This window comes from Hevea brasiliensis, chromosome 16 (assembly GCF_030052815.1).
Source record: "Hevea brasiliensis isolate MT/VB/25A 57/8 chromosome 16, ASM3005281v1, whole genome shotgun sequence".
NCBI classification, from domain to species: Eukaryota; Viridiplantae; Streptophyta; class Magnoliopsida; order Malpighiales; family Euphorbiaceae; genus Hevea; species Hevea brasiliensis.
The window spans coordinates 65,644,697-65,671,885 of record NC_079508.1 but is presented as its reverse complement, the minus strand read 5'-3'; the positions used below and the strand labels follow the sequence as shown (position 1 = coordinate 65,671,885).

Genomic DNA, 27,189 nt, shown 5'->3' with positions numbered 1-27,189 from the left:
ACTTATCCCACCCAACCCACTAACAAGTCTGTCCACTTATCACATAATTTAGTCTTTCCAAACGTACTTCCTTCTTTCTTCTCCTTGTTCTTCTATTTCATTTATGTGACTTTTCTTCTTTTTCTTCTTCCTTCTTCTTGTGCTTATTGCTGTACTCATGTGTATGCCTTTTGATTTTACTTCTTTCTATCTTTCTCCCTTCTTTCCTTTCTTCTTATCATTCTCGTCGAAACCTCTATTTTGAAGACCCAAATTGCGTTCCCTAAGGTTTTGAAGTGCGGACAATTCGTAATTCAAAACGCACGACTCAAATCGTAATTTTAGAGAGTTTGAGCGAATTTGGTAACTATGATAAGGACTTTGCATGGATTTCTTGCATAATCAACTCTCCTAGCTTCATTAATTTATTAACAAGGTTGCTAACCTTTTTATAGAGTTATGCTTTTCTTGGTTAGGGAAGTGAATGCCTTGATGGAATTGGAAGTTTCACATTAAAAAAAATAAAAATAAAAAAAACTAGTTCATATATACCTATTTATTTCCTAATTATGAATTGGTTAAAGCTAATGCATTGGTCAGCACTATGAAATCAACCAATAACTTCTTATGATTTAATTTTTCTTTTCTTTTGTTTTACTTTGCTTTTACTTCAATCTCTCGGTTACATACTGAATATTTTGACAAATCATCAAAGACCAGTGGACGTTTATTAAATTAAAAATGAAATTACCCTGAAATTCTCCCAAAAATTAATTTCAAGTAGTTTTCTTTCATCAACTCTGTAAAATAAAAAATAAAAATAAAAATAAGTAAAAAAAAAACTGTGTCTGTCTCACGTGCCTATGAAAGCATACACTGTATCGAATCATATATACACACAGAGGATTTCTATGAAAAGTCTGAAAGGCACTTTGTAATTAAGGACCATCCCAGTTGATTCCACGCCCAGAAAAAGGCAATTTGTTTCTTCATTGGCGACTCTAACTATTTATTTTCCCTCGCCTTTTCTTAGTAGATTACCAAATTGCATCTAACACATACACAAGACAATGCACTTTTCATATACGACATGACCTTGTGAAGGTTTCATTGTTTCACGATATCAAAAATCAAAATCAGGCAATTCTCTCACTAAGAAGGATAGGTGAGGCATGAGGTCAATGGAAATTTAGATGACCCACTCGAGAAAATTTAAAGCAAAATGCTCCTACTCCTTCCTTCTGACTTCTTCGGTGCAAGTTAAACATGGAAAAGAAAAATTCCACTCTCTAATGCTTCCCTTATTTTAATTATGTGAATATGCTCGCTACTGCATCATATGGATTTTAATAATCAGATCTTAATGGCTCTAAATGTACCACATTCTCTCTCTCTTAATTAGAACCTAGGATGAGGTATATATGACTCTAAATTTTTAAATTAATGTGGATCACAAGATTATATTTGGAACCAACATCATTAATTGGAGAGAACAATTAGTAATTGTCACTAGTCACATATATATATATATATATCACCTTACCATAACCCCCAGCCGCCCCCCAACCCCCCCCACAACTTCCCAAAAAAAAAAAAAAGCCACATATCAAGTTGCAAGAAAAATTTTTAACACTTGTCACGTTAGTGCTCATTATCCATTTGATAATGTTGTGGAAATGTTAAGTGCTATAGCAATCACTTTCTTTTCTCCAAATCATGTAACTCTTGGAAATTAGGTAATGTTTAGGCCAATTACATGCCATCAGTGTGAAATGGAGTATCTAAGTAGATTCTTATTTCTGAGAACATATTCACACTGAGAGTGAGCTTGGATGCAATTGCAACTTCAATAAACAATTCAAGTGTTTTACTTGGCGTTTGCAATTTTGTTTCCTAAAGAAGCAACTTCAATGAACAACCTTTTTCCCTCCCTTTGTCTATGGCTTTCTGAGGAGGTTGAGACTTATGAGGGAGCTTCAATATATTCAAGTGATGACAAGAAATAAAGCATAATTTTTCTTCATTTACACTAATTGTCCTATACATTGTGCAAACATTGATCGATGAATATACTTGATGACCTTAATAAAAGTAATGGAGTACCACATTTAGGAGTACTGCTAATTAGTAGTAAATGAGAATATAATGTACTTTCTCACTATATATGTGATTGGCTTCTAATTCTATCCTGACATCATTTTGATCATTAGCAAACATTATCCACTTAATTTCCCCAATCATTTCACTTGAGAGTATGATTATCTTTGCCATTTAGATAACCACATTAACTCAAGCATGAGTATACTCCAGATGCTTCCCATGTGGTGTGGACCTAGATAGCTTATCCTCCACACAGTAATGAAATCCAAGTGGAATTTGACATGCAGGAAAAAAAATATGGTCCCAGACGAAGCAAAATTCTGAAGCCTTCCCATATTGACATGTGTGGATATGTGATAGTGAAGTGCCATGAACCTCTCAATCTCAACTGAGGATTTTTCAGCTAATTCTGCTTTATAAATATCAATGATGAGTAAAAGATCGACAATTCCTTACTCACTGATGGATCGATGATGGTGAGATGGTGACAGTTGGTTTTCAGCAGCATCAGCAGAGGTCATAATATAGGAAGAATATTTAGATTTCATTCATCCCAAATAGAGAGTGTCTTTTGACGTGAAATGGATGCTAAAAAATAAAAAGAGAGGGATCAAGATCAGTCACTAGCTAGAAAAAGAGTGCACGAGATAAAGCTTCCATAGTGGAATTGGTGCACCACCATATCTCCCACTAGTTGATTTTTAATAGGATTTCAACTATCATCTCTAACCGTTAACTGATATAACTGATTCCCATCGAATTTTTTCTTCTTTTTACTGATAAATACATAAAGATTTTCTGGGCAGCTAGCTAGCTAGTGAAGTATCTTGATGTATCATTTTCAATGGATATGCTAAGCCCCGCTAGATATTAAATGCTTTGCGCCTACTTAAAGAAAAATAGGATAAAATCAGTGTCTATTTCACTTTGTGAACTATATCTCTACTACCGAAAGACACCTCATATACTTGAATTTGGTATATACCCTATAGAGATAAAACCATTGTTAGACTGAAAAAGACTAGTACCTTCAGGTATGTAGATCATACCAAATCTTGATAACTAAGAAGCTGAGCAAATGATATTCGAAATGCTTAAGAATGCTAATTTTCAATTGCATCAAACAGACTGATTTGGTTCTGAATTGACATTTCAATGCCCTTCCACTTTACTAATTCTACAATCTAGGGAATCAGGAATTTTCTATTTATAATAATTAAGGTTAAGCTTAACCCACTAAAAGTCTAAAATACTATTACATTTAATGACAGCAGGATCGGAGCTAATTACAGTGCAAAGTGGAAGTGAATTTTCTTGACTTAATATTATGCTTCTAGATAAGGCTAAAGAGACAGCAGTATATATATATATGATATATACACTTGTACTAATTATATTTAAATGTCTTCTTTTTGACAGAATGCAGTAAACAAAAATTGAAGTTGGATTTAGTTGCAGCAGTAATAGCTTCGACATTAAGGCAGCTAAAAGAGCACCTCAAAGTGACCATATAGTATTTGCTTTTAAACCACGCAGATTTCACAATTCAAACTTGAACACAAATCAATGACACGAGGTTAAAAGAATCCTAATAGAAAAATAATAAATGATTAATTCTGCTTCTTCACCTTAGACAGATATAATAAATATAACTACTTTAATATATACATATAAGAGTATCATTCATGGATTGATCATGTGTAGGCTGTTGTTAGGTCAGCTTGGTAAAGTAATCATACCGAAAGAAAACATAAATCCATATACCTTAGTGCACTTACACGTGTTTCCCTTGAAAACACTTTAGAGATATCTTGAAGCCTGGCATTGTACAACGGGCGGGGATGGTTCTATCGAGGAATCAAGTCCAAATGTTATTGAGGTCTTCGTGAAAAATAAATCTATCGTTGCTTTAACAAAGTAAGTGTGGGATGGACGCTGGTCACCTCTTTTCAAAGTTTGAGGTGAAGGTGAAATTCCAAAAGATTAGGTCAAAATCCCTTCTCACATTGGTTGTGATTTGAGATCCCTCTTAAACAAGAGAAGCTCATTTTCAAAATTGCTGGGCCTTTTTCTACCTTTTCCTTTCTTTGCATGCTTCCATAACAGAAGAACCCCCTCCCTCCTTTGGTTCTTGGGGCACTAAAAAGCTGTAGTGTATTTGAGGGTACACTTGTCATTTAACATCAACCCAATGAGCAACTAGGTATTTTCAATGAAGCTATAGGGACGCCCATTTGGTTCCCCATCAACCTTTTGCAAAGAATCTAGAATTATATCCTCTCTCTCAACTTCCATATTTAAAAACCCTCACCTCAGGCTTCTCATGGAAACCCAAAAACACACTCCTTTCTCTAACATGGCAACCATTCAATCTTCAACAACCAATACTTCTTTCTCCAAGTATCTCCAGTCCCTTTCACAAACCCCTCACAGGCTTAAAAGGAGAATGCTAGCTACATGGACCCCAGACCAAGAACTTAACCAAGTAAGGCTAAGGTCTGGTGCAGATATGAAGAGGAAACTCAAGTGGCATGACTTAATAGCTCTTGGTGTAGGAGGCATGCTTGGTGTTGGTGTCTTTGTCACCACTGGCTCTGTGGCTCATGAGGACTCTGGCCCTGCAGTTTTCATATCTTATATTATTGCTGGCATATCAGCTCTTCTTTCTTCTTTATGTTACACTGAATTTTCTGTCCAGATTCCTGTTGCCGGGGGCGCCTTCAGTTACCTGAGAGTAACCTTTGGTATATGAACAATGCCCACCACAACTTTCCTTTTCTTCATTTCTTGATAGACGCAACTATTATCAATTGATCTTGATTTATGTTAAATTGTTTCTTTCTTTTCTTGAAATGATTTTCTTTCTTTTGGATGTGATACAGGAGAGTTTGTAGGCTATTTTGCTGGGGCAAACATCCTGCTGGAGTATGTATTATCAAATGCTGCGGTTGCAAGAAGTTTCACCGACTATCTTTGCCATGCCTTGGGAGAGAATGACTCAGACTCATGGAGAGTTGAAGTGGATGGACTAGTGAAGGGTTATGATAAGTTGGATTTCACAGCAGTTGTTCTTATTCTTCTTCTCACTCTCTGTCTTTGCCATAGGTTTGATCGCTTGTTATGACCTTTATTTTCTTGTTTACCCCCCGTTTTCCTTGTATGTATGAACAGTATATTGCTATTTTCTTAATCTTGGTACAGGCAATTGTTTTTGTCACTATACCTTTCTTTAGCAAGCGTAAGTTGGCATTTTGGCTTATTAGTGAATTACTGAATTTAGAATAGTAGTTCTTAATGTTGGATTGGGAGTGATTTGTGCCATTGGATCTATAATCACGGAAGGTTTACATTTAATTTTCCTGTTAAGAAGTATAACTAATCGGTTTTTTGTCCTTATTGGTTAGTGCTCTAGTTGTTGGACTGTGAAGTAATGGCTAAAGGATTTTGAAAGTGATGGAAGTCCCCTTTTTTTTTTTGGGATTGCAGTACAAAGGAAAGCTCAATGTTGAACCTTATTATGACGGTCTTCCATGTGATTTTCTTTGGATTTATCATAATTGCTGGCTTCTGTAATGGGAGTGCCAAGAACTTGGTTAAGCCAGGAGGGCTTGCTCCTTTTGGTGTCAATGGTGTTGTTTATGGAGCAGCTAAAGTTTACTTCAGTTATATCGGCTACGATTCCGTTTCAACGATGGCAGAAGAGATCCAAAACCCTTCAAGAAGCCTTCCTGTGGGCATTGTGGGTTCTGTTCTCATAGTCTGTGTGCTATATTGCCTCATGGCCTTGTCTTTGTGCTTGGTGGTGCCTTACAATATGGTAGGTGATTTAAAGTTTACTAAAAGTAGTAACAAAGACATCTTGTGTTTGTGTATGAGCAAATATATATATATATATATATATATATATATATATATATATATATATATATATATGTATGTATATGTATAAAAGTATCTTCTAAGTGGATAATCCTAATGATTAATTAGGTATACTAATTGAAATTATTTATAGATACCCAAAGATGCATCCTTTTCCATTATTTTCCAAAAGATTGGGTGGAACTGGGCAAGCAATGTGGTTGGGGCTGGAGCAAGTTTGGGAATAGTAGCTTCTCTCCTGGTTGCCATGCTAGGCCAAGCAAGGTACCTTTGTGTCTTTGGAAGGGCTCGGCTTGTGCCTTCTTGGTTGGCCAAGGTGCATCCTTCCACAGGCACCCCATTGAATGCTACACTCTTCTTGGGTAAGTGATTCCCTACAAACTCTGAAAGTTCCAATTCTTTAATTTATGACTTCTCTCACAAGTTAAAAGCACAAAATCTAACACAATCGAGATGCTTTAAATTTGGAGGGACTTGGCTAATTAGGGAGGAAGATGGCTGTACTAAAGTACAGAGAAGATTGGGAATAAATTCTTATTGATAGATAGAATGTCGGGTTCTCACAAGCAACTTTGATGTTCATAATCAATAGTAGTAATATAAAAATACGATATTGATTTCCTACTTGTTTGAGATTCACAATGAAAAATGTTTATTTATTTTCCTTTAGTAAAACAATAAATCCTAACTCACTAAAACCATATTGGGATTATGGAGGTACTGTACTGTTATTTGGACACAATATTATTGATTTGGTACAAGATGAGGCTTAAAAGAAAAAGAAAGGGAAAAGGAGATCCAATGAACTTTTGTCTTTTTTCTCATGATGTAGGGCTTTGCACAGCTTCAATTGCACTCTTCACTGACCTCAGCATAGTTCTTGAAATGATCTCCATCAGCACATTACTGGTGTTCTACCTAGTAGCCAATGCTCTCATCTACCGACGATATGTGATCGTTAACCAAAACCCACCTTCACATACCCTCCTGTACCTCTTCCTCCTCTCATGCAGTGCAATTAGCTTCTCCATTTCATGGAAACTTAAAGAACAAAGATGGGGTTTATCTCTATTTGGTGTGGTTATGATTGCCATTACAGCTTTCTTTCAAAACAAGATATCTTCCATTAGCCAACCAAATGAAAAATGGTCAGTGCCATTCATGCCATGGCCAGCTGCAATATCAATATTCCTTAATGTGTTTCTCATGACCACATTAAAGCTGCTGTCTTTCCAGAGGTTTGCTCTATGGGCATGTTTGATAACTACGTTTTATGTGTTATACGGTGTACACTCAACTTATGAAGCTGAAGAGATAGAAGTGGGTGCTGATGAAATACAACACCCACCAGTTCAGCAACAAAGTAAGCTAGAAATTCAAGTGCTATAACAACCAAAAAGAATTACTCTATCCCTTTTTTTCCTTCTGTAATTATCTCTTACTGCCTTTTTTAAGCACTTTGTTTTCAGTTCTTGGGATATTGTCGCAATGTGGATATTATATATGGAAACTCTCTTGAGCAAATATATATATTAGCACAGCTAAATGGAAACAAAATAAAGTGAAATAAAAACAAGGAAAAAATGCATTTGAGAGAGATTTTCTATACTTGATCTTTGTTTTGGTGTGTTACTATTTTTTTCCTTAATTTATTCTTCCATCTGTCATGGTGATACCACCATCATATTACTGGCAAGATAGCAAGAAGTGCATGCTCTTTCAAGGAGTGGAGAGGATGATTGAGATCGTATTGGGGCCATAGGATGCAATGATTTATACAATATTGAAACTCTCCAAAAAGGATAAGGCAACATATACTTCAATTTTGTCATTTACTAGCTCATCCAAAATGGGCAAGTTAACATCTTTTAAAGGGAAGGATTTGTTTATAATATAGACATGATTAGCCCATTGAATAGAAACAAAAAAACCACAAGGGAATGACTTGACAAATTTTACCTCATTATAATATTCTTAAGTTTTCTTTTATTATTTTTTATATACGTTTTGTTATATTTTTTTCCAATATAAAACATATAACATTGAAATGTTTGTCCAATTGCAATCTTCAATTAATTCAACTTGTATAAAAACCAACAAAAAGAAAGGGCTAATAAGAGTAAATAAGAATTGAAAATATCAAAGAACAGCCAATCCTATTTTAACAGCTGTCAAGGCCCCCCCCTGGTTTGGGTCCAAATTTTATATATGACTCTGATGTTAAGTGCTACTATCTACGGTATACTATAGTGGGATCTGATGCAAAATTTTCATCCTTTTTCTCATTGGCATGCCCAAAAGGAAGTCTATTGATTTTCCTTCAATTTCTTTTCAACTGTTTTAATTTTCATTGGTGGCCCTATGTTTTCAGTGCTTTTTCGCATTACCTTTTTCTTTTTCTGTTTTTTCCATATTTACATTTCCTTTCGCTCATTACCATTCAGACATATTCTGCAGTAGATATCTGTCAACTGTACTGCATAAGTGATCGCCTTTTCTTCAGCCGCAATAAATTCTAATATTCCATGGACATCACAGAAATAGTGTTCTAATCCTGACCAACTAATCAAAATTCTTGGATGGGAGAAAATTTTCAGTAAAATGATAGCTTTACAAACTAGAAAAAAAGATAGAGGAGATGACCTGACCTGACCTGACCTGACTGCTGAAAGAGAGATACAGGACAGAACTGTTCCAGAAGAAAAAGAAATAGAAGCCGCAGAACCTGCTGCTGCTGGAAGACAACTGGAATCCAAGTACAACAATCAGAGATGCTATATGTCAGCTTCCACATGAAAAACAACCCACTCCACACAAATATGTTATCTTGTCTTGTGCTGATCATTGTTTCATGAAATATAATTAGCTGATAAATAATAATTATTTTTAATAATATGTAATTAATATTTATAGTGCTAAAAAGTAAAAATATTAACCATCTAATAATGTTAATCAGATTTAAAAAGAAAAATTATGGGAATAGATAAATTTTAATTGAATTTAAAATAAATTTAAATAAATAATTAAAATTACTAAATAAATTAGACGTAAATAGGACAAATTTCACTAACATGAATGCCTTCATCATTGCGACGTATATGAGAATGTTCCCTTCGATTGAAATTATATGAATTATATCACCTTAATAGCTCGCTGCTATGTGTCCTGCTAAAACTTAGTCATAACAAATTTAATAAATTCAAGTACTATTCAAAGCATGGTTGATGCCAATTTTGTATCGAAACAACAAAAATTACGTATTGGATTGTTTAAAAGAAATCATCCAATCTAAAGGTGACAGCTTCGCCTAAATTCGACGAAAAAACAAGTGGGTAGACTCTAATCGACAAGTTCTTAAGTGAATGTATCTCGTGATGATTTGCATATTAATCAAACTTTGGCTTGGGCGCCAAGCAAACCTGTAAAATCCTGCTTTCAATTTAACTATGTCAAAGATGAACAATTCACATTTTTGTAACATGATACAAACACTGATGGAAAGCCATTTATATTCACATTTTTGCATCAGACCCATTTAATTTGCTGTTTCTGATGTGAGGCTTTATGACCAGAGTTATATATTGTTCTATCAGTCTTTTGAATTTTTATTGCATCATGCAGTATTCTGGGTGCTTTACAATTTATTGTACAGCTTGTGTATCCAACACTTCACCTGTTTTTTTGTTTGTTTTTTTACTCCCTATTTGTCTATTTTTCATACTTTCAGTTGCTTAACAATGATTATCCAATTGGCTACAGACAAGCTTGCGTGAAGTCTTTTCGTTTTGATGGCAGAACGACTTAGCAATTATGAGAATACAATAATGAACTATAACATGCAAGCCACTTGTGTCGGAAGATATATCTAGCAATATTGCCATAGCCGAGATTTGCAAATCCTATTGACATGTTGGGAAACCTTTATTAATTAGGTTCTAGCAGGAGCTTGACTCTACTGAGGACTTCCAATGGTTGGTATCAATAAATGAAAATCAAGGCAGCATCCAATTTGGGACCAGGACTACATGGCATCAACTAAATATTTTAAGCATTAATATCTTGTTTGCAAATGTTGTTTTCTTTCATGCGGGCCATTATGTTCAGGTCAGATTAGTTAATTAATTATGACACTTACACTCTTACTGGAACAGATGAGAATACTATCCTATTGAACTGTGCATTTCCAACATTAAAGGTATCATTTAAAGCAAGTTCTGTGTGGTGCACTTTACACCAATGTCCCTAAGTCTTATCTTTATCAGTTGAATGACCAGTCAATGGAGTCATGTTTTTGAAAGGTCTTTTTAGAACAACAGTTTGCTGGAAAAAATTTATTCTATATATTGATTTCTAATTATGCAATTACTCTGTTGTTTTCTTGTTCAGTGAAGTGAGTGTAGGACTGGAGACTTTGGATTCTAGATAATCTGAAGAACAGGGAGCGATTCGCTGAACAAGGGGGTGCAATAACATTTGAATCAGAAGTTAGCATATGTTTGACAATAAACGTCCATGGATTTCTTGCTTCATTTTTTAACTTCTTTAACTAATACTATATTTTTAATTGTAAATGGTGGATAACATATATGTGTTAGCACACCACTAAAATCGCTATCTTGGACCAGGTAAAGAAGAGAACATTTGTATTGCGAAAGGATGGACTCGTTGATGTTGGTAAGTTAACGACCGACATGCTTCCCCTTTCTTTTGCTTTCGGTCATGTCATCATATTAAGAAGCTACTTTACGGTTGGTCGATATATTACTTTTATGTGTCAGAGTTGCTGCGTTGCAGATGCAGTACTACTATATGAGTAATGGTTCTTGCCATACATGTTCAGTGAGTTACCTGATAATCGTCTCACAAGTATGGCTAATGTTTTTCATAATGTTTGGGCATCATTTGGTTTGAAATTTTCTTTTTCCAAAAGCAATATTTTTTTCTTAAAATGATACTGTCAAATAATTTTTCAGGAAAAAAAAAGGAAGTTATTTATGTTTTCTAATTATCTCATCTTTCACTTTTCTGCTCTGTCACAATTTGCAAATGATGCTCATGAGGTTACCATTACTTACTCAAGATAGACTAGCATGGCTTCTCATGAAAGAAAATAAGGACTTATTTTGTTAGTCTATACTTATTGCTTCTTCTGTTTTTTCGTTCAATTGTTAAATGAATTATAAGGCCCCATGGGAAACCATCATCAAAAACGAAATGGGCTATGGAGAGGCTCAAAGAACAAAACAAAAGACAGATAAAGCCCAACCAGACTAAATGAATTGACCCAACAAAGAAGCCCCTGAGCCAGCCGCAGCGCGCAACCAATTCGAATTGACAAGGTAGGCTTGCCTTTTCCATATAAAACTCCATCTAAATTCAGTGAAGCTCGAACTTAAGATTTTCTAGTGAAAATTCTGAACTTGAACAATTTTTCCGAGCCAAAGTTGGTGCAATATACGAAGGAGCAGGCTCTATTGGTTGGCATGGTAAGAAACAGAGAAGAAAGAGAAGGCACCGAGACATGTTTTGATGAGGGTTTTTAATTTCATCATATGATTAATGGGAAAGTTGATGAAAGTGCAGCCGCTGACACGACATGGTAGCATTTCTAGAAATCTTGGAGATAAAGGCCAATTATTGCGAACTGCTCCAAGTTTCTTCTTCTGAAGCCACTCGTGACACCAGGTTAATCTCGTTTCTTTCTGGCAGGGGATGGTAAGAAAATCTCTATATGTAAAAGAGAAATTTTTCTATAAAAATTGTTTTACTGTGTTGAAAATGACTAATTTGAGCAGAACGCCATAACGCGCCAATAGAAAAATATACTGTACTAGTAAAAAATTTGTAGTCATCACTGAAACAGACGATAAAAAGGGAAGTATGACATATCTAGTTTCTGCCCATTGTCCTGTGTCCTCCATTGTTTGTTAACAATTTCGTCCATGTTGTTCTGTTCGCTTGATTTTAATTCAAGGTCAGTTAACCATGAACTTGTTTTGCCTGAAATTCCAGGCAAGATAACACAATTAACTTCAACCTCTCCAGTCGCGGAGCATGTGTAAGAGAAATAAACATCATACAGGCAGGTCAATGGTGGTCACAGACTTTCAGCACAGAAAGATGGAAACTTTTATTTTCTTTTAGAGGGGAAATCCTAGAGCATTTATTTATCTTGCCAGACTAGAAGGTTTAAAAAGTCACAATTTCGATTCACCTCATCCATCATTGCAATTCAATCCAACTTTCCATAGCATTCTTCCTATCTTCACCGCGCCCAGTAAGGCTTAAAAGGTTCACAGTTTCTCACCCACAACCCAGAAGTTGGTAACATCGTATTTGTCACCAGCGCCCAGAAGTTCAGAAAAGTTATGCTAATGAGATGAATTAGGCAGACATGAACAGGGAAATAATTGAACCGGCCAGATTGGAAGAAAAAAAAACCATCATTCTTTGGTAGTGTTCTTGCTATTTACCAATGAAAAGAAACATCTAATTATTAGTATTCCACTGCTACGTGGAATGAAAAGTCTATGCAGGATTTGTTAGAGTGTATATCATTCCTCATTTACCAAAAAATAAAAAAGGCCACCAAGAAAATCCCCCAAGCCCCAAAACTGCGACTCCTGTCCTAGATCTGACAGTTAAATAAGAGCACCTTCACATTCTTCTTTCAAAATTCCACTTCTGCCAATGCTTTCACAGTCTGTTGCTGCAACTTGAGAGCCTCCATTTTTGTTTTGATAAGGTGACAACACATCCACTTCCTTCCTCTTCTTCTCCTTCTTTTCCAATAATTTTTTAGCAAATGCGTCTGCAATCTGTTGCTGCGACTCAAGAATCATCTGGTTATGCTTCAACAACATATCCATCCTCATTTTCTCAATTTCCATTGCCATTTCCATTTTCATCTTCTCCACCTTCACAAAACTTTTTGTAGACATCTTAATTGCTGACACAACCTCTGCAATTGGATCCATCACTTTCTTGCCACCACTTTGAACGTCACCCTTCTTGAAATTACCAAACCCATTCAAAACCTTAGAATCAACATCAAGCTTCAAGCTCCCATCAATCTTACCATTATTCTTAGGTCTAAACCCTGGGAGAGGAGATACCAGGCCATCAATAATGTTCTCCGCAAACCTATTATCATTACCAAAATTAGGGAAAGATTTCTCATCAACCTTCCTAGAGTTTTTTGGCTTAAACCCTGGAGGCACATCACCTAGCGTTTTCACAGGAAACCCAACGTAGGTATCAGCACCTTCACCAATACTTCTATTGATAGGGCTAGAATCACCACCAATCTTGCCATAACCTTTCAATCTAGGTCCCTGAGGCAGAAAGCTCCTACATTGTGTTTTTTCCATTTTCATACAGACCCCGCCTTCATAATCACAATGGAAGTCAATATCGGCCTTCAGTTTCCCATCAACTCTTCCATGATCCTTTGGCCTAAACGCCACAGACACCGAATTCACATCACCAACAGGTTTCAGACAGAACCCATTTCCCAAAGCACGAGAAACATTAGAGTCAGAATCCTCTTCAATCCTGCTATATTTAGTAGCTCTAAATGCCAAATCCGAATCCAATCCCGAATCAAAATCTGCGTCGAAATCCTGATCAATATTGCTACGCCTGTTTGGTGTTATCAAATACCTATCCCCCAGTGTTTTCACTCGAAACCCATCTCCAATGTCATTCTCTTCATCGATATCTTGACATTGCTTGGGTCCAGCAGACCCAATTGCCATGGAATCCAATAAAGGAAACAAATCCCAAGAAGGAAAAAACCGACCTGGATAGTTAAGGCACCTCTGCTTCTCCGTACGATATCGTTTCCGGAGCTTCTCGATCTTATGCCGGCACTGTAGGGAAGACTTAGGCGTGTCGGCAGTAGCGGAATCAGCGACGGCGGCCGCCACGGAGTCCCAGTCGGCAGCGCGGAGGTTGCCGCGGTTAACAGAGTACCATTTATCACGATATGCTTCAATTAGAGCAATAGTTTCTTCTTGGGTCCAGCACGGCGGAGGAACCCGCCTGGGAATGGAATCAGTAGGGGTTGACATGGCGAAGGAAGGTGGATTGGGAATTGGGAGGTGGATGGATGATAAGAAGAGGAGAGGAGAAGGTCAGAGAAAGGGAAATTGGCTTAATGGTAGTGGTGGTGGTGGTGGTGGTGGCGGTGGGTATCATTGTTGTGTGGGAAAAAAGTGGGTGAGATGTAGTTAAGAGAAGATGGTGGCAACCACCAGGGAGCAAGTGAGTGGGAAAGGAAAGGAAAGCAAAGGTACTAGCGTGCAAGGTGTAGTGAAATGCGCACTATGAGACAACCAATTCCCCAACAACTCCGCCACCACTCACGCTAATTCCACCACAGCTACTTCAACTTGTTCGCCCACCTTTTTTTTTATTTATTTAATAGAGATTTAATAATTTAAATCAATTTTTTTATTATAAAAATAATTAACTTTAAAATAAAAACTCTAAACTCAAAATTTCTATACACACCCTCTAATGGAGGAAAACCAGAGCGGAGCGGCATCCACGTCTCTTTTACTTTCTCTCTCCACCGTACGGGTTGCGGGCTAGGATTGATCTTGAAGGAGGGAGTGGGACTGGCTTTTGGTTGCTTGGGTCATTTGGGCCTCCATATCTGATTATATCTCAGTTGGAACAATCAAAATCACTCACTCACTCCTATCCAATTCCAAGATTTTTCATTTCGTTCAAACTTGAAATTAACATTGACTTTGAATTCCAAAACAGCGTGTAGTGAAATATATATTCAAAATAGTTTTGTTAATGTATTAAAAAATAATGCATACAATACCTTAAAATTTTTAAATTTTTTGCAAAATAAATCATTTATATTTTTTGTGAATTTTTTAGATTTGCTTCATAGTTTTTGGATTTAACTGCAATGATTAAAAAGTTGAGTAGAAAACTTAGATTTTATCAAAGGTGAGCAAATGGTAAGTTTATGTTAGGATTAGTTATATGTGGTTTTTTAGTAACTATATTGAATAGCTAAAACAGGAGTTAAAATAGGAGATAGGGGCTGTATTTTTTATTTTTTCAAGATTAATCAATTAAATTTCCATATCTCTTGAAATTCTCTCTCACTCATTCTCCTTCTTTTGCTTAGTTGTGGCTTATTACAACAATTGGTGTCAGAGTTATACAATCTATGATTGCCTTATACTTCCTTTTTTTCATTTTTTTTTTTTTTTTATCATTCCTTTCCTTCTATATTCTTGCTCTTTTTGTTCTCTATCTGCTTCAATAGCCATGGTGGGAAAAAGAATCAAATCTTTGATTTTAATTCTCATAAAACTAATGAAGCATTTTACCGGAATCAAGACAAACAAAAATTTCATATTACAATGGAGCAGATTCAACAGGAATGGAATAGATTCAATAGAAAATGGGATAGAATCAACAGGTATTATTGCAAAAAATGGATCAATTCATAGAATTACTAGCTCAAGAAATGGGTAATAATACATTTGTTTGTTGCCCTTCAATGTACTAAAATTCTTGAGAATTATCATGAGTGTTGTTGGATAAATTTAATTCTACTCCAAGAATCTTTACATTCGAATCTTTTCTTGTTGCTAGGGCCTTTTTTCATAAGGGAATAAAAGGAAACAATAGAAACAAGATATTGTGAAAAATGGTATCAATCTTATAGTAGTTGTGATTTGGAATTGCAATTGAAATGTGGGGAAACCAAAGAAAAAAAGATGAATATTTTCTTGAAAATACTAAGTGGATGTAAAAATAACTAAGTGTCTTTCTTGAAATTACTATGCAAACATTAACAATTATGAGAGAAAGAAAAAGAGGATAGCATGAGCGATGCACAATGGATTAAGCAGCCCTTTTCATCCTTGGGGACAAAGATGATCTTCATAAGGAGGGTAATGTTAGGATTAGTTAGATGAGATTTATTAGTTACTGTGCTGAAACAGAAAATAAATTAGAGATAGGGGCTATATTCTTTATTCATTCAAAATTAATCAATTCAATTTATATCTCTCTTTAAATTCTCTCCCTCTTCCTTTCATTCTCTTTCTCTCTTTTTCTCCTCCTTCTTCTTCTCATTTTTCTCCCCTTTCTTCTATTTCTCTGCCTTTTCCTGTATTCTTTTACATCGTTGTAGCCCTATCACAACAGTTTGCCGAAAATACTAATAATAATAATAATCATAGAGAGAAAGAAAATTAGCAATGGGTCACTAATTGCAATTATGTATCTATTTGAAAGAAAATTAACGACAAAAAATCTTTTAAAAAAAAATGATGATGCTAATGCTGTGTGAATTCAAACTTGAAACCTAGTATCTGTATAAGTGGAAAACAAAGCCAATTTGGAAAATTTACTGGGTGTTTTCCATAATGGCATGTCATGGCAACAAGCGCCAAAAGATCGAAATTGGGGCGGGAACTTTTCATCAGAGAATAGGATGGGACGAGTTTCCTGCGACATATTTTTCTTTTTTCTTTTTATTTTTAATTTTAATTTATCATTCTATAATATAAATTTATTTATTAAAATTAAATTATAAGTTAAATATATAAATTTTAAACATAAGGTTAATAATATAAATATTTTTTTTTAAATTGTAATATTTAGATATTGAAATACATTAAAATACATTTATTTTTTAATCAATAATAATATGAAATAAATCAAGGTGTGTTAAGGGGATTTAAAGGGGGAGATTTTTTCTCATTCTTATTCCGCAGAATATTAGGACTAGAGAGGCTGAAAAAAAAAAAAAAAAACTGATCGGATGCGGGATGGATTAAGACAAATTCAGGAATAATTGCCATTTTATTTTATTGTAAAGATAAATAAGAATAAGGATGGTAACGGTTCAAATATTCATGAATATTAAATTCAATTAAATTCTAATAGAATAGAATTTTTTTTATTGAGATGATAAAATAAATTTAAATAATATATAATCAAATTAAAAATTTGTGACGAGTTGGAACGAAGATTTGAGTTTTACATATTTGATATTTATTATTTAAATTTATTTATATAAATAATTAATTAATTATAAAATATATTTTTTATAATAATATTTATAATTTTTTTACATATTATATTTAAATAAATAGAATTTAAATATTTTATATAATTATAAAATTTTAAAATGTGAATTATTAATAGAAAAATATTTTTCATGTAGATTATTAATTAAAATATATAAAATTAAATAAATTTAAATTTTTTTTTAAATAATAATAGTTAATTTTGAGATGAATTCAATTATTGAAGATATTACTTAATTTCCGAGTGATTTTCGTAGTACCTATGCACTATCATCCCTAAATATTAAAAATCTTAAAATGATTTTCAAAACCATAGTGTTAATTAGAAAATTTTTATGATTAAATATTACTTATATTAAACATATTTTTCTAGTAAACGGGTTGTATTTTCCACACCTAAACAAAACCGGAAGTTTTATCCCGGAAGTTTTATCAAGAACAGAGAACCTAAACTTAGCATATATGTAAAGCAATTTGCAACAGAAAACACCTAAAAGCCAGGTCCCATCAAAAACTCTCAGATGCATCGCTTGACCACTCTTTGGCTGCAGGCTTTCACATTAGCAAACAATTCAGAAATAGCCAGGACCGAAAATGCTGTGAACTGTCCAGTTTTTATCCCGACATCTATATATAGGAACGCAGGAAGGACCGCAGCTTGAAAGTTTCAAGCCACTTCCAAAGTCCTTTTATACCCTTGAGAATTAAAATGGAAAAATTTTGCAGCTATATAGCTATTTTCTTGATCGTTGCATTTGGAAATGCAATTCATGCTACTGCAGGAGATCCCGATATCCTGAAAGATTTCTTGGTGCTTCCAAGCCTTGATCCCAGCACCATAACAAGGCAATACTTCACTTTCACAGGCAAAACACCAGCCCTAGTGACCAAAGCAACAATGAAAGAATTCCCTGCCCTGGAAGGCCAAGGAGTATCGGTTTCTGCAATAATATACCCTCCTTCAGGAATGAACCTTCCACATGTTCATCCCAAAGCATCTGAGCTCCTAATAGTACTCTTAGGAAGTTTAGAAGTTGGGTTTGTCGACACCACAAACAAGCTCTTTACACAAACTCTTCAGGCTCCTGACATGTTTATCGTCCCAAAAGGACTGGTTCATTTTCAAGTGAACACCAAAACTGATTCTCCTTCTATTGCTCTTGGGGTATTTGGGAGTGCTAATGCTGGGACTGTCTCGTTGCCTAGTACTGTATTTGGAAGTGGAATAAGTGCAGAGATACTTGCCAAGGCCTTCAAAACTGATGAGGAGACCATCTCCAAGCTAATACAAGCAAATAATTAAGTAGCATCCCAATGGTCAAGAAGGTTCTTTTCTTCGCAGGTTCTGTGAGAATATCTAAATTAGCAGCATAAAGCAATGGATTGCTACTAAAATTGTAGATTAGTTGATTTTCATGCCAATCTGTTCCGACTAAATAAGCAAGAATGTTTATGTACTGTTGTTTCATACTAGCATCAAAATTTGGAAATAATGGCATTCATAATTTTCGTAACCGTACATTCCGGCTTTTAATTTCTTGAATTTAACAACTAAGTAATCAATTAAATTGGTGGACACCTCTTTCAATCAAAAGCTAATCTGATTAATTTTCTTTCATTTTTAAGGTGCAGAGAGTGAGAGTGTCTCAAATTCGAGTTCCTGTTTACTTATTCTAAGATTATAAAAAATGAGATGACTACCTCCTGTTATGTAGTCCACCAATTACTACTCAGCCCATCATGAGTTCATTAAATTAAAAAAAATAATGGAGAGAATTACCTCCTATTCACGGCAAGTTCTGCAAATTCACATTCTTCGTAGGCTATACGAGAAATAGGTAGACCAAGAATGTGGAAGCTCTTAATTAATATTGTTAACTAGCTACAACCAGGCATTATTTATTAGTTTCCTCATTGATATAAATGGAGGATTGAGGTTTCTTTCAAGTCTCTCCATTCAATTTGTATATTTAGTAAAAGGGAGTTTAGCTCCATTGAGCCTCCTAGCAAACAAAAAAATTTTGTTTTAACGAAAATTTGTTGTTTAACTTTATAGTTAATTGAGCTAAATTCATTGACATCATTAATTATTTGGACACTTCTCTTAAATTATCCACTTAATATGTATAAAATACAAATAAGACGTGTCAAATTAATGTGAGAGTATCCATACAATGCATGTGATAGATTACCAAAGAATTAGAAACGTTTCTGAGCAGACGCACACAAATTCGCATTGAAATACACACGAGCTAACGTATCTTTTAATGTTTTTTACTTATAAAAAATGATGAACCGCTCGTGAAGCAACAATTCTCGTCTTCTCAAGTCAAATGTTTTTACAAAAAGCCAAAAAGACATCACTGTTGAGGATTTTTTTAATTTCATTTGCTACAATGGAAGTTTTTTGATGTTTCATTAGACTGCTAGTTATAAATTCTATTTTTTTAACCAGTACTACTTTTATTTACAGGTAGATTTAATGGAGGGATTACTTACTTTAGCTAGTTTTGGCATCTTCTATGGTATCTTCAAAAGCACATAAAGTCATGCCTAATAATTAAAAATGATAATCAAGCAATGTAGTGAATAGAATATGGATACTTTTGTTCGAACATAAACCAACTGCAACTTACATATTGCAATCCTCCGATCCTTTATTCTCTAAAATTCTTGTATTTGGCAAGTAAGAGGAACTGCTTCTTATTTGCACTTTCTTGTTGATAGAAATAATATTCTGTCAAGACGTTATGAATGAGGCCTTTAGCATTGCATTTATCAACTTTCAGGATCTTTTCACTGTAGCTAGAGCAAATCCAAACCTTGCATTCTCTTGAAAATGCTCAGTTTGTCAATACGCAGCTTGACTAGACAGATCTTCAAGGAGATTTGTTTCCGGCAGTAAGAGATGAACATTGAAGAAAAACATCATCCTCTCTAGGCCACTGATACTGCCAAACTTCCTCTTAGTTTTGTAGCTTATATAATGATTCTTTTTTTTAACAAAAAAGGAAAAAAAATTTGAAATGAGTAACAATTCAATTTTCAGAATCTCATGCCAACCTATGCAGAAAGCAAAATATGGGTCCTATCAATTACCTATGAAGCATCGATTGCCAACTAGCACGCAATATTGCACTCTTGTAAGTTCTCAGGTAATTAAGAAAAGAGATACGCGACCGAAAATGCTTTGAAATTTCCTTATCTTGATGCGCTACCTATATATAGTCTAGAACTACAGCTTGAAATTAAAGTTTAAGTCTTCATGAAATATTAATCAATCCTCAATCCACAAATGGGAAAGATCTGCATCTCCATAGCCTTTGCCATCATCTTGGCATTAGCCACTTCATTTTTGGGTAATGCAGGAGACCCAGATATCGTCAAGGATTTTTTAATACCCACAAGCCTTGACCCCAGCAACATAACTAGCCAATTCTTCACATACACTGGGTTCAGAGAATTAGTAAATGTGAATATAACAGGAAAAAACTGCAGCCGTAGTAACAAAAGCATCAATGAAAGAATTCCCTGCACTGGAAGGCCAAGGAGTTTTTGTTGCTGCACTTATATATCCTCCCTCAGGCATCAACCCTCCTCATGCTCATCCAAAAGCAGCAGAGCTCCTGATAGTCATACAAGGGGTTCTAGAAGTTGGGTTCGTCGACTCGACAAACAAGCTCTTTACACAAACTCTGCAAGTTCCTGAAATGTTCATCTTCCCCAAAGGCCTGGTTCATTTCCAGGTTAACACAAGGAGCGATTCTCCTGTATATGCTCTAGGGATGTTTGGAAGTGCAAATGCTGGCACTGTTTCATTGCCTAGTACTTTGTTTGCAAGTGGGATTAGTGCAGAAATTCTTTCCAAGGCCTTCAAAACTGATTTGGAGATCATATCCAAGCTAACTGCGGCTAACAACATCACAGGCGCAGCATAAAGCTGTTGAGTATGGTAAAAAGATAACAATGATCGATCAAGCTAAGATTGACATTCTGATGTCCAATAAAATGGATAATTGAACGAGTCGTAATTGATCAAAATCAACAGGGGAGGGAAGGGAGAGGGGTGGATTTTTGGGGTTCAGAAGGTCAAATAAGAAAAATTTTGATCCGTTTGAGGGATCGGGGTTTTGAACCCGACGTGAATCGAACACGCAACCTTCTGATCTGGAGTCAGACGCGCTACCATTGCGCCACGGATCCCTTGGCATTTATTTTTCCAATGTTTAATATATATCAAACCCATTTTGCTTGCAAAGGCCCACCTCGCGCCACCTGGCGGAAGATAGAAGAATCGATTTCCGAGGGGCAATTTTGTGAATTCTTAACCCTTTTAATTCTCATCAGGACACATCAGCCTGATGGAGACGAGAAAGTGATTCTATCACATCGATTAAGGCCCACATTCCGAAATGTCTCTACAATGCTAACTCATTGGAGAATAAACGTGAACACCTCTCGACCATAATCTTCTTCCTTCTTCTTCGTACAGAACAAAATTTGACTTTCTAGAAGGCCGATTACTAGTGAAGGAAGACGTGGTAGCCAATACCCAAATTCTAATCCTTTCATGGAAGCTTTTGTTCCGAACTCACTTGTTGGTAAAGATTCAAACCAAAGCTGCCTTAGCACACAAGCGTGAAATAGGGAGAGAGAGACAGAGAGAGTGGAAAACTAACAAGTGAAATTCTAATCCTTTCATGGAAGCTTTTGTTCCAAACTCACTTGTTGGTAAAGATTCAAACCCAAAAATATGTTACAGCACTAGGTATTCTATAATAATTTACAAAAGCTTAAACCACCACACTAAATTCCTTAATAACTCAACAACAAAAACAAAAGTAGAGCATCTCATGCCATAGACCCACCAACTTTGCGGCCGAAAAGGATGCCATCACCAGATCTTAACCTTTTCCTCCTCAGCCTCTCTGCTATAGCAAACGCCAGCTCTAAGGACTGTGATGCATTCAACCTAGGGTCACAATGTGTATGGTAACGAGAATTTAAATCATCAAAAGTCACAGTCTTTGACCCTCCAACACACTCTGTTACATTCTGCCCTGTCATCTCGAGATGGACTCCACCAGGGCAGCTGCCTTCTTGATCATGCACATCAAAGAATGCCCTAAGCTCAGACTGAAACAAGTGAAGCTAATTTCTATTAATATCCCCCCTGTGTAAGCAACTCATAGAAATGATGAATTAGAAGTTGACATATGTAGTTTCGTGATTTTTCTTACCCTGATTGCATCAAATGGACGTGTCTTAAGACCACATGGAGCCTTAATAGTATTGCCATGCATGGGGTCACTGACCCAGGTGACTATAAGCCCTGCCTGGCGTATAGCTCTAATGAGATGGGGCAGTTTTATCCGGAGGTTGTCTGGCCCCATTCTGGCAATTATTGTCAACCTTCCAGGTCTGTTGTGAGGGTTAAGAATTTCACACAACTTCACAAGCTCCTTTGGATCCATCTTGTCACTCACCTGTGCCACAAGTCAAAACATCAACAAATTAAAAATGTAAATGAACACAAGAATAGCTGGCAGAAAAATGTTTGTCATATCCTTTCAGATTTAACTGAATAAAAACAGTTGAGCCTCCTAGATTGATTCAAACCTATCAATCCATAAAACTATCAACCTATAGAAACATTTCTCCCCCAAAAATTATATGCACTAAAATGCTTCAGAATACTTGTGATTAAACCCATGCTTCAGAGTCCTCATTTATTTCAAGGCAAACATGAATCCCACATGAGTTAAAAGTACTATTAACATTCTTATAAAAAAAAGTACTATTAACATTATTACACATTTTTTAGTCAAAATTTGACATTGAAATTTTCCCTGTCTTCTTAGCAATGAAATTCAGCATACAAATGCCTGTTACTATCTTTCAGTAAGATTCTAGTGTTATGTATGATTTTAGGCTTTCAGACTCTACAAGTTATAAGTGCCACTTACCTTGATGCCAAGAGGGTTGGAAACACCTCGGAGGAATTCAACATGAGCTCCATCCAACTGCCTAGTCCTCTCACCTACCCAAAGCATGTGAGCAGAACAGTCATAAAAGAGGCCAGTTGTTGAGTCCTCTCTGGTCAAGGCCTGCTCATATGGCAAATGAAGGCACTCATGAGATGTCCAAAACTCAGTTGTGTTCATTAGAGGATGATCAACAGTGAGACCAGCAGCAGCCATGAACCCCAGAGCATCATCTACTCTCCGTGCAAGTTCCATATACCTGGCTTTGTGCAAAAGATATTCAACAAAAAAAAATTAAATAAAAAAAAATGCTGCAAAATCCAAATACCAATACATCTAAAAACAATTTTATCCTTATAGATTTGATTGACTAATATGACATTTGGGCCATCATATCAAATCATAGGAAATCCTTTATGTTTGATAGATTAATATCATTCAGACCAATTTATGCAGCAGTTATCACACTTCAGTTGTAGACTATGCAAGACCTACAATTTGACAATTGTTCATATAAGCAAGGCCAAGCTGGAACGGCAGCTGAGTTGAAAGCGGATGAAAAATCTAAACAATATATAAGATATGTATAAATCCAGGCCACACCTATCTCCTTGCTCACTATGCACTACAAAGTCAAGATTCCACTGTGAAACTCTTTGCATGGCAGCATATCCACCCGTAGCAAAAGCCCTAAGGAGATTCAAGGTGCCAACAGATTGCAGGTATGCTCTAATCAATCTTTGAGGATCAGGCATTCTAGATTTCTCATCAAAAGCATCAGCATTAATATTGTCTCCTCGATAACTTGGGAGTTTCACACCATCTTTTATCTCAAACGGTTCCGACCTTGGTTTTGCAAACTGGCCTGCCATCCTTCCTACCTGTCACGCGGTTAATCCAAATGAAAAAGTTTCACACTCAATTTCTTTATTAAAAAATTAAATCAATTTGGAATACAAGGCTCCAAGTAAAATTATGTAATTACTGTGAATGCTCCACATCAGTAGACTCAAATTTCCATTAGGATCCACTACATATTAGAAGCTAAAATCTCAAAAGCATAAAGTATTAGCATTATAAATTATGAAGGCAACTAATCGATTTGGATACTACATCCAGAACAAATTTGTACAAGTAGTTCATTGCAAATACAACTTATAGTAGCTGTGAAAAAGTGTTCTACATTCCAATTATTAAGAAATCTAATCGCTAATTCCCAGTGCAGTTAGGAGACATGAGACAGAAGTCAGGAATGTGACCCTAACATGAATTAAAGGAAAGATGCAATGTGATCAAAATGCTGAATGAGGCAACTGAAATTTGCACATTGAAAAGAATTTTAGTTCATTGTGTAAGCATTTGTAAAGTTCCAATACTTTCACATTAAAGCAAATTATTTGGAATGATCCAACTGAATATGCAAACCAAGAATTAAAATGAATCTAAATTTTTCGATTGTTGACGAAAAGAAAGTTCCAATTTTTCATACTGGAAACAAGTCCTATAAAAAAAACGCATTAAGTACTCACTAGTACAGCAACTTCACGTCAAATAAACAAATATAAAATTTGATGTCTAAGCTATGATCATGGTAGCCGATACATGGAGATCAAAAAAAAAAAAAAAGAGAGGACGACCTGATGAAAGGTGTAACTTCCAAATCAAACCAAATTCGCATGACTTCTACAGAATTCCAGAGCATAAAACATCCCCTAAAACCAATACTAATCTCATGCAGAAACCAAACACACAAAAGCAATTCCAAATGAGCCGCAAGAGTGTTTGATTGTGTAGAATTGGAATAAAATTCAAATTTAAAATTATAAATATTTGGCTTTTGCTCGAAATTGGATTTATATCAATCGCAATAGAACTGAAAGGGGCACCCAAAAGACAATCCAATCCTCGAAAAATCCATTTACACTCACGTTCGATCACACGAACAAACACACATATACATATTATGCAAAAAGTTGAGACCTTGATGATGGGCATTTGAGCACCGAAAGTGAGAACAACGCCCATCTGTAGCAAAACCCGGAAGGTATCACGAATATTATTGGCATTGAACTCTTTGAAACTCTCTGCACAATCTCCACCCTGAAGCAGAAAGGCATTTCCTACGGCCGCACTGGCTATTCTTTCCTCGAGCCTCCTCGCCTCACCTGCGAAAACAATTGGCGGGAAGCTGCTGAGGGTGTGGAGCACCGATTCCAATTCAGCCAGATCATTGTATTCCGGGAGTTGCTGGGCCGGTTTTGATTTCCAGCTGTCCAATGACCAGTTGGGAGAAACTAAGTTGGATGATGAGGAAGAGGAGCTGGAGACTGAGGCAATGATGGCAGGTCTGGGTTTTTTGGTGGGGTTGGGGGTGACATGGAGGGGGAAGATCTGAGGCTTGAGATAAGATGAGGTGGCGCTAGCGGTGGCGTTGGCAGGGGAGATCGGTGTCTTAGCGGTGGTCAGATTGGCGGAAGCAGAAAGAGCCATTTCTGTGGGAAAAGCAGAAGCATGGATAAGCGTGACTGAATATTGAAGCATAATGACATTACACGCTTTACTTACTTTTTTTATTTATTGAAAATTTAATGAATTGATAATATTTAATGTATTTTTTATTATAAAAAATTAAATTTTAAAATAAATAAATAAAATATTTTAAAACTAAAAATAAAGTACAGTAAAAAATTATTTAATTTCTTGATTGTATTAAAATTAATAATTTAATTTTTATATTTTTTAAAACATATTATTTATTATAAATAATATTCTCTTTGTCTCACCTCCATAGTTGTTTTAAAAATTTTTTATCTTACTTTATTTGTAAAAATTAAATTTTTTTTTTATTTATTATTATTTATAATATATTTATCTATTTTTATTATATTTTTATATGTAAAAAGTGTTATGAAAATATTTTAATCAATTATTAATATTATCTTAAAAAAATAAAATTATCGAATTATTTTCTTAATTTGTTATAAAAAATCTTAAAGAACCCTAATATAATTCTTTGAATATACAGAATTCCAAAGGTTTGCTATTCAATTGCATTCTATGACCCTAAAATATTTAAATTGAACAATTATGTAAATTAATTTTTTATTTATATATTTTGAACCCTCTGATGTGTTTTTATGGTTGAGAACCTATAAATAAGGCTACATATAAAGCATTTATATATATATATATATATATATATATATATATATATATATATATATAAAGCATAAATATTTTTTTTATTGCTGTTATGTGACATTGTTATCGTTACATGACATTCTAAATATTTGTATTATTACATGATATTATAAAGTAAGAAATTTTTTTTTTTACTATTATTACATGGTATCCTAAACTTTAATGTTGCCGAGTAACACTTTACATATAGAAACTATTGTATTTAATAATTATAGTAATTAATATAAGTAATTATTACTATTACCATTGTTACTAGGAGTGGCCACGGTTCAAGAATCGACGGTTTAGGTTCAATAAAATCATGAACCTGAACTAAACCGCCAGAGAATAGTTTGGAAGACAGTTCTTGAACTGCCGATTCCGGTTTGAGCGCCGGTTTAAAATGGTTTGAAAGGCGATTCAAAAAAGAACGGTTCAAGACAGTTTGGAGGACGGTTTGAAAGTGGTTTAGGAATGGTTTAAGGGTAGCTTAGACAAAAAAAATTAGAAAAAAAATTTATTGATTCAAAATTTAAGTTATATTCGTAAAAATATTTTAATTTTTCTTAGAAATATTTCAATCAAAATAAAATAAGAAAAAAAAAGAAAGAATTTATCTTTAAGAAAAATTTAATAAATAAAGACTTGAACCTGATTAAAAAACTAGATATGAAATTAATTTTTTTTAAAGAATTTAGCAAAAAGTGTATGAATTTAATTTTGCCTGAATATCTCTTTAGGATTTAGAGGAATAAAAATTTTTAGTTCTATTACTTGTCTTTTTTAAAAAATTATATAATAATTGATAATTAAAAAGTATAAAAGAGAAAAAAAATTAAACTAGAGGGTATTGGAAATTTTATTGAGGATTTAAAGTAATAACAAAGTAATTGAAATAGTATTGAAAATTTCAGTAAGTATATAAAAAAATAAAGTAGAAAAATTGATAGAGTATTAGAAATTAAAATGAGTGTAGAAAATAATTATTTAGAGAATTT

General features: G+C 34.8%; 4 protein-coding genes, 1 non-coding gene and 1 pseudogene across 5 annotated transcripts; 3 read left to right on the top strand and 3 right to left on the bottom strand.

Moving 5' to 3' along the window:
* Nucleotides 1-3,935: 3,935 nt before the first annotated feature.
* LOC110670232 (cationic amino acid transporter 6, chloroplastic) lies at nucleotides 3,936-7,566 on the top strand. The gene is made up of 5 exons (XM_021832209.2): nucleotides 3,936-4,823; nucleotides 4,962-5,184; nucleotides 5,566-5,896; nucleotides 6,092-6,320; nucleotides 6,791-7,566. Exons 1-5 carry the CDS (start codon nucleotides 4,403-4,405, stop codon nucleotides 7,345-7,347), a joined length of 1,761 nt encoding a protein of 586 aa, XP_021687901.2. The 5' UTR covers nucleotides 3,936-4,402; the 3' UTR covers nucleotides 7,348-7,566.
* A 4,816-nt stretch (nucleotides 7,567-12,382) lies between these two features.
* Nucleotides 12,383-14,499, bottom strand: LOC110670255 (protein FIP2-like). The gene has a single exon (XM_021832235.2). It carries the CDS (start codon nucleotides 14,028-14,030, stop codon nucleotides 12,600-12,602), a length of 1,431 nt encoding a protein of 476 aa, XP_021687927.2. The 5' UTR covers nucleotides 14,031-14,499; the 3' UTR covers nucleotides 12,383-12,599.
* Nucleotides 14,500-17,736: 3,237 nt separating this feature from the next.
* LOC110670230 (putative germin-like protein 9-2) lies at nucleotides 17,737-18,330 on the top strand. The gene has a single exon (XM_021832207.2). It carries the CDS (start codon nucleotides 17,737-17,739, stop codon nucleotides 18,328-18,330), a length of 594 nt encoding a protein of 197 aa, XP_021687899.2.
* Nucleotides 18,331-20,322: 1,992 nt separating this feature from the next.
* Nucleotides 20,323-20,965, top strand: LOC110670235 (putative germin-like protein 9-2; annotated as a pseudogene).
* Nucleotides 20,966-21,158: 193 nt separating this feature from the next.
* Nucleotides 21,159-21,230, bottom strand: TRNAW-CCA (transfer RNA tryptophan (anticodon CCA)). Its single transcript has one exon. It is a non-coding gene; the product is annotated as a tRNA-Trp (tRNA).
* A 464-nt stretch (nucleotides 21,231-21,694) lies between these two features.
* Nucleotides 21,695-25,563, bottom strand: LOC110670249 (phospho-2-dehydro-3-deoxyheptonate aldolase 2, chloroplastic). Its single transcript, XM_021832227.2, has 5 exons — nucleotides 24,992-25,563; nucleotides 23,615-23,892; nucleotides 22,994-23,270; nucleotides 22,268-22,513; nucleotides 21,695-22,163 (listed from the first exon to the last, which is right to left on the bottom strand). Exons 1-5 carry the CDS (start codon nucleotides 25,550-25,552, stop codon nucleotides 21,879-21,881), a joined length of 1,647 nt encoding a protein of 548 aa, XP_021687919.2. The 5' UTR covers nucleotides 25,553-25,563; the 3' UTR covers nucleotides 21,695-21,878.
* Between the last annotated feature and the right edge of the window lie 1,626 nt (nucleotides 25,564-27,189).

What these genes read in the sequence shown, in the direction of transcription:
- LOC110670232 (XM_021832209.2), top strand. Translation starts at nt 4,403, where the DNA reads ATGGAAACCCAAAAACACACTCCTTTCTCTAACATGGCAACCATTCAA. An exon ending in TGGTGGTGCCTTACAATATG is followed by an intron (nt 5,897 to 6,091) that starts GTAGGTGATTTA and finishes AATTATTTATAG; the next exon opens with ATACCCAAAGATGCATCCTT. An exon ending in GAATGCTACACTCTTCTTGG is followed by an intron (nt 6,321 to 6,790) that starts GTAAGTGATTCC and finishes CTCATGATGTAG; the next exon opens with GGCTTTGCACAGCTTCAATT.
- LOC110670255 (XM_021832235.2), bottom strand. Translation starts at nt 14,030, where the DNA reads ATGTCAACCCCTACTGATTCCATTCCCAGGCGGGTTCCTCCGCCGTGC.
- LOC110670230 (XM_021832207.2), top strand. Translation starts at nt 17,737, where the DNA reads ATGGAAAAATTTTGCAGCTATATAGCTATTTTCTTGATCGTTGCATTT.
- LOC110670249 (XM_021832227.2), bottom strand. Translation starts at nt 25,552, where the DNA reads ATGCTTCAATATTCAGTCACGCTTATCCATGCTTCTGCTTTTCCCACA. An exon ending in CATAGTGAGCAAGGAGATAG is followed by an intron (nt 23,271 to 23,614) that starts GTGTGGCCTGGA and finishes GCACAAAGCCAG; the next exon opens with GTATATGGAACTTGCACGGA. An exon ending in CCAACCCTCTTGGCATCAAG is followed by an intron (nt 22,514 to 22,993) that starts GTAAGTGGCACT and finishes CTTGTGGCACAG; the next exon opens with GTGAGTGACAAGATGGATCC.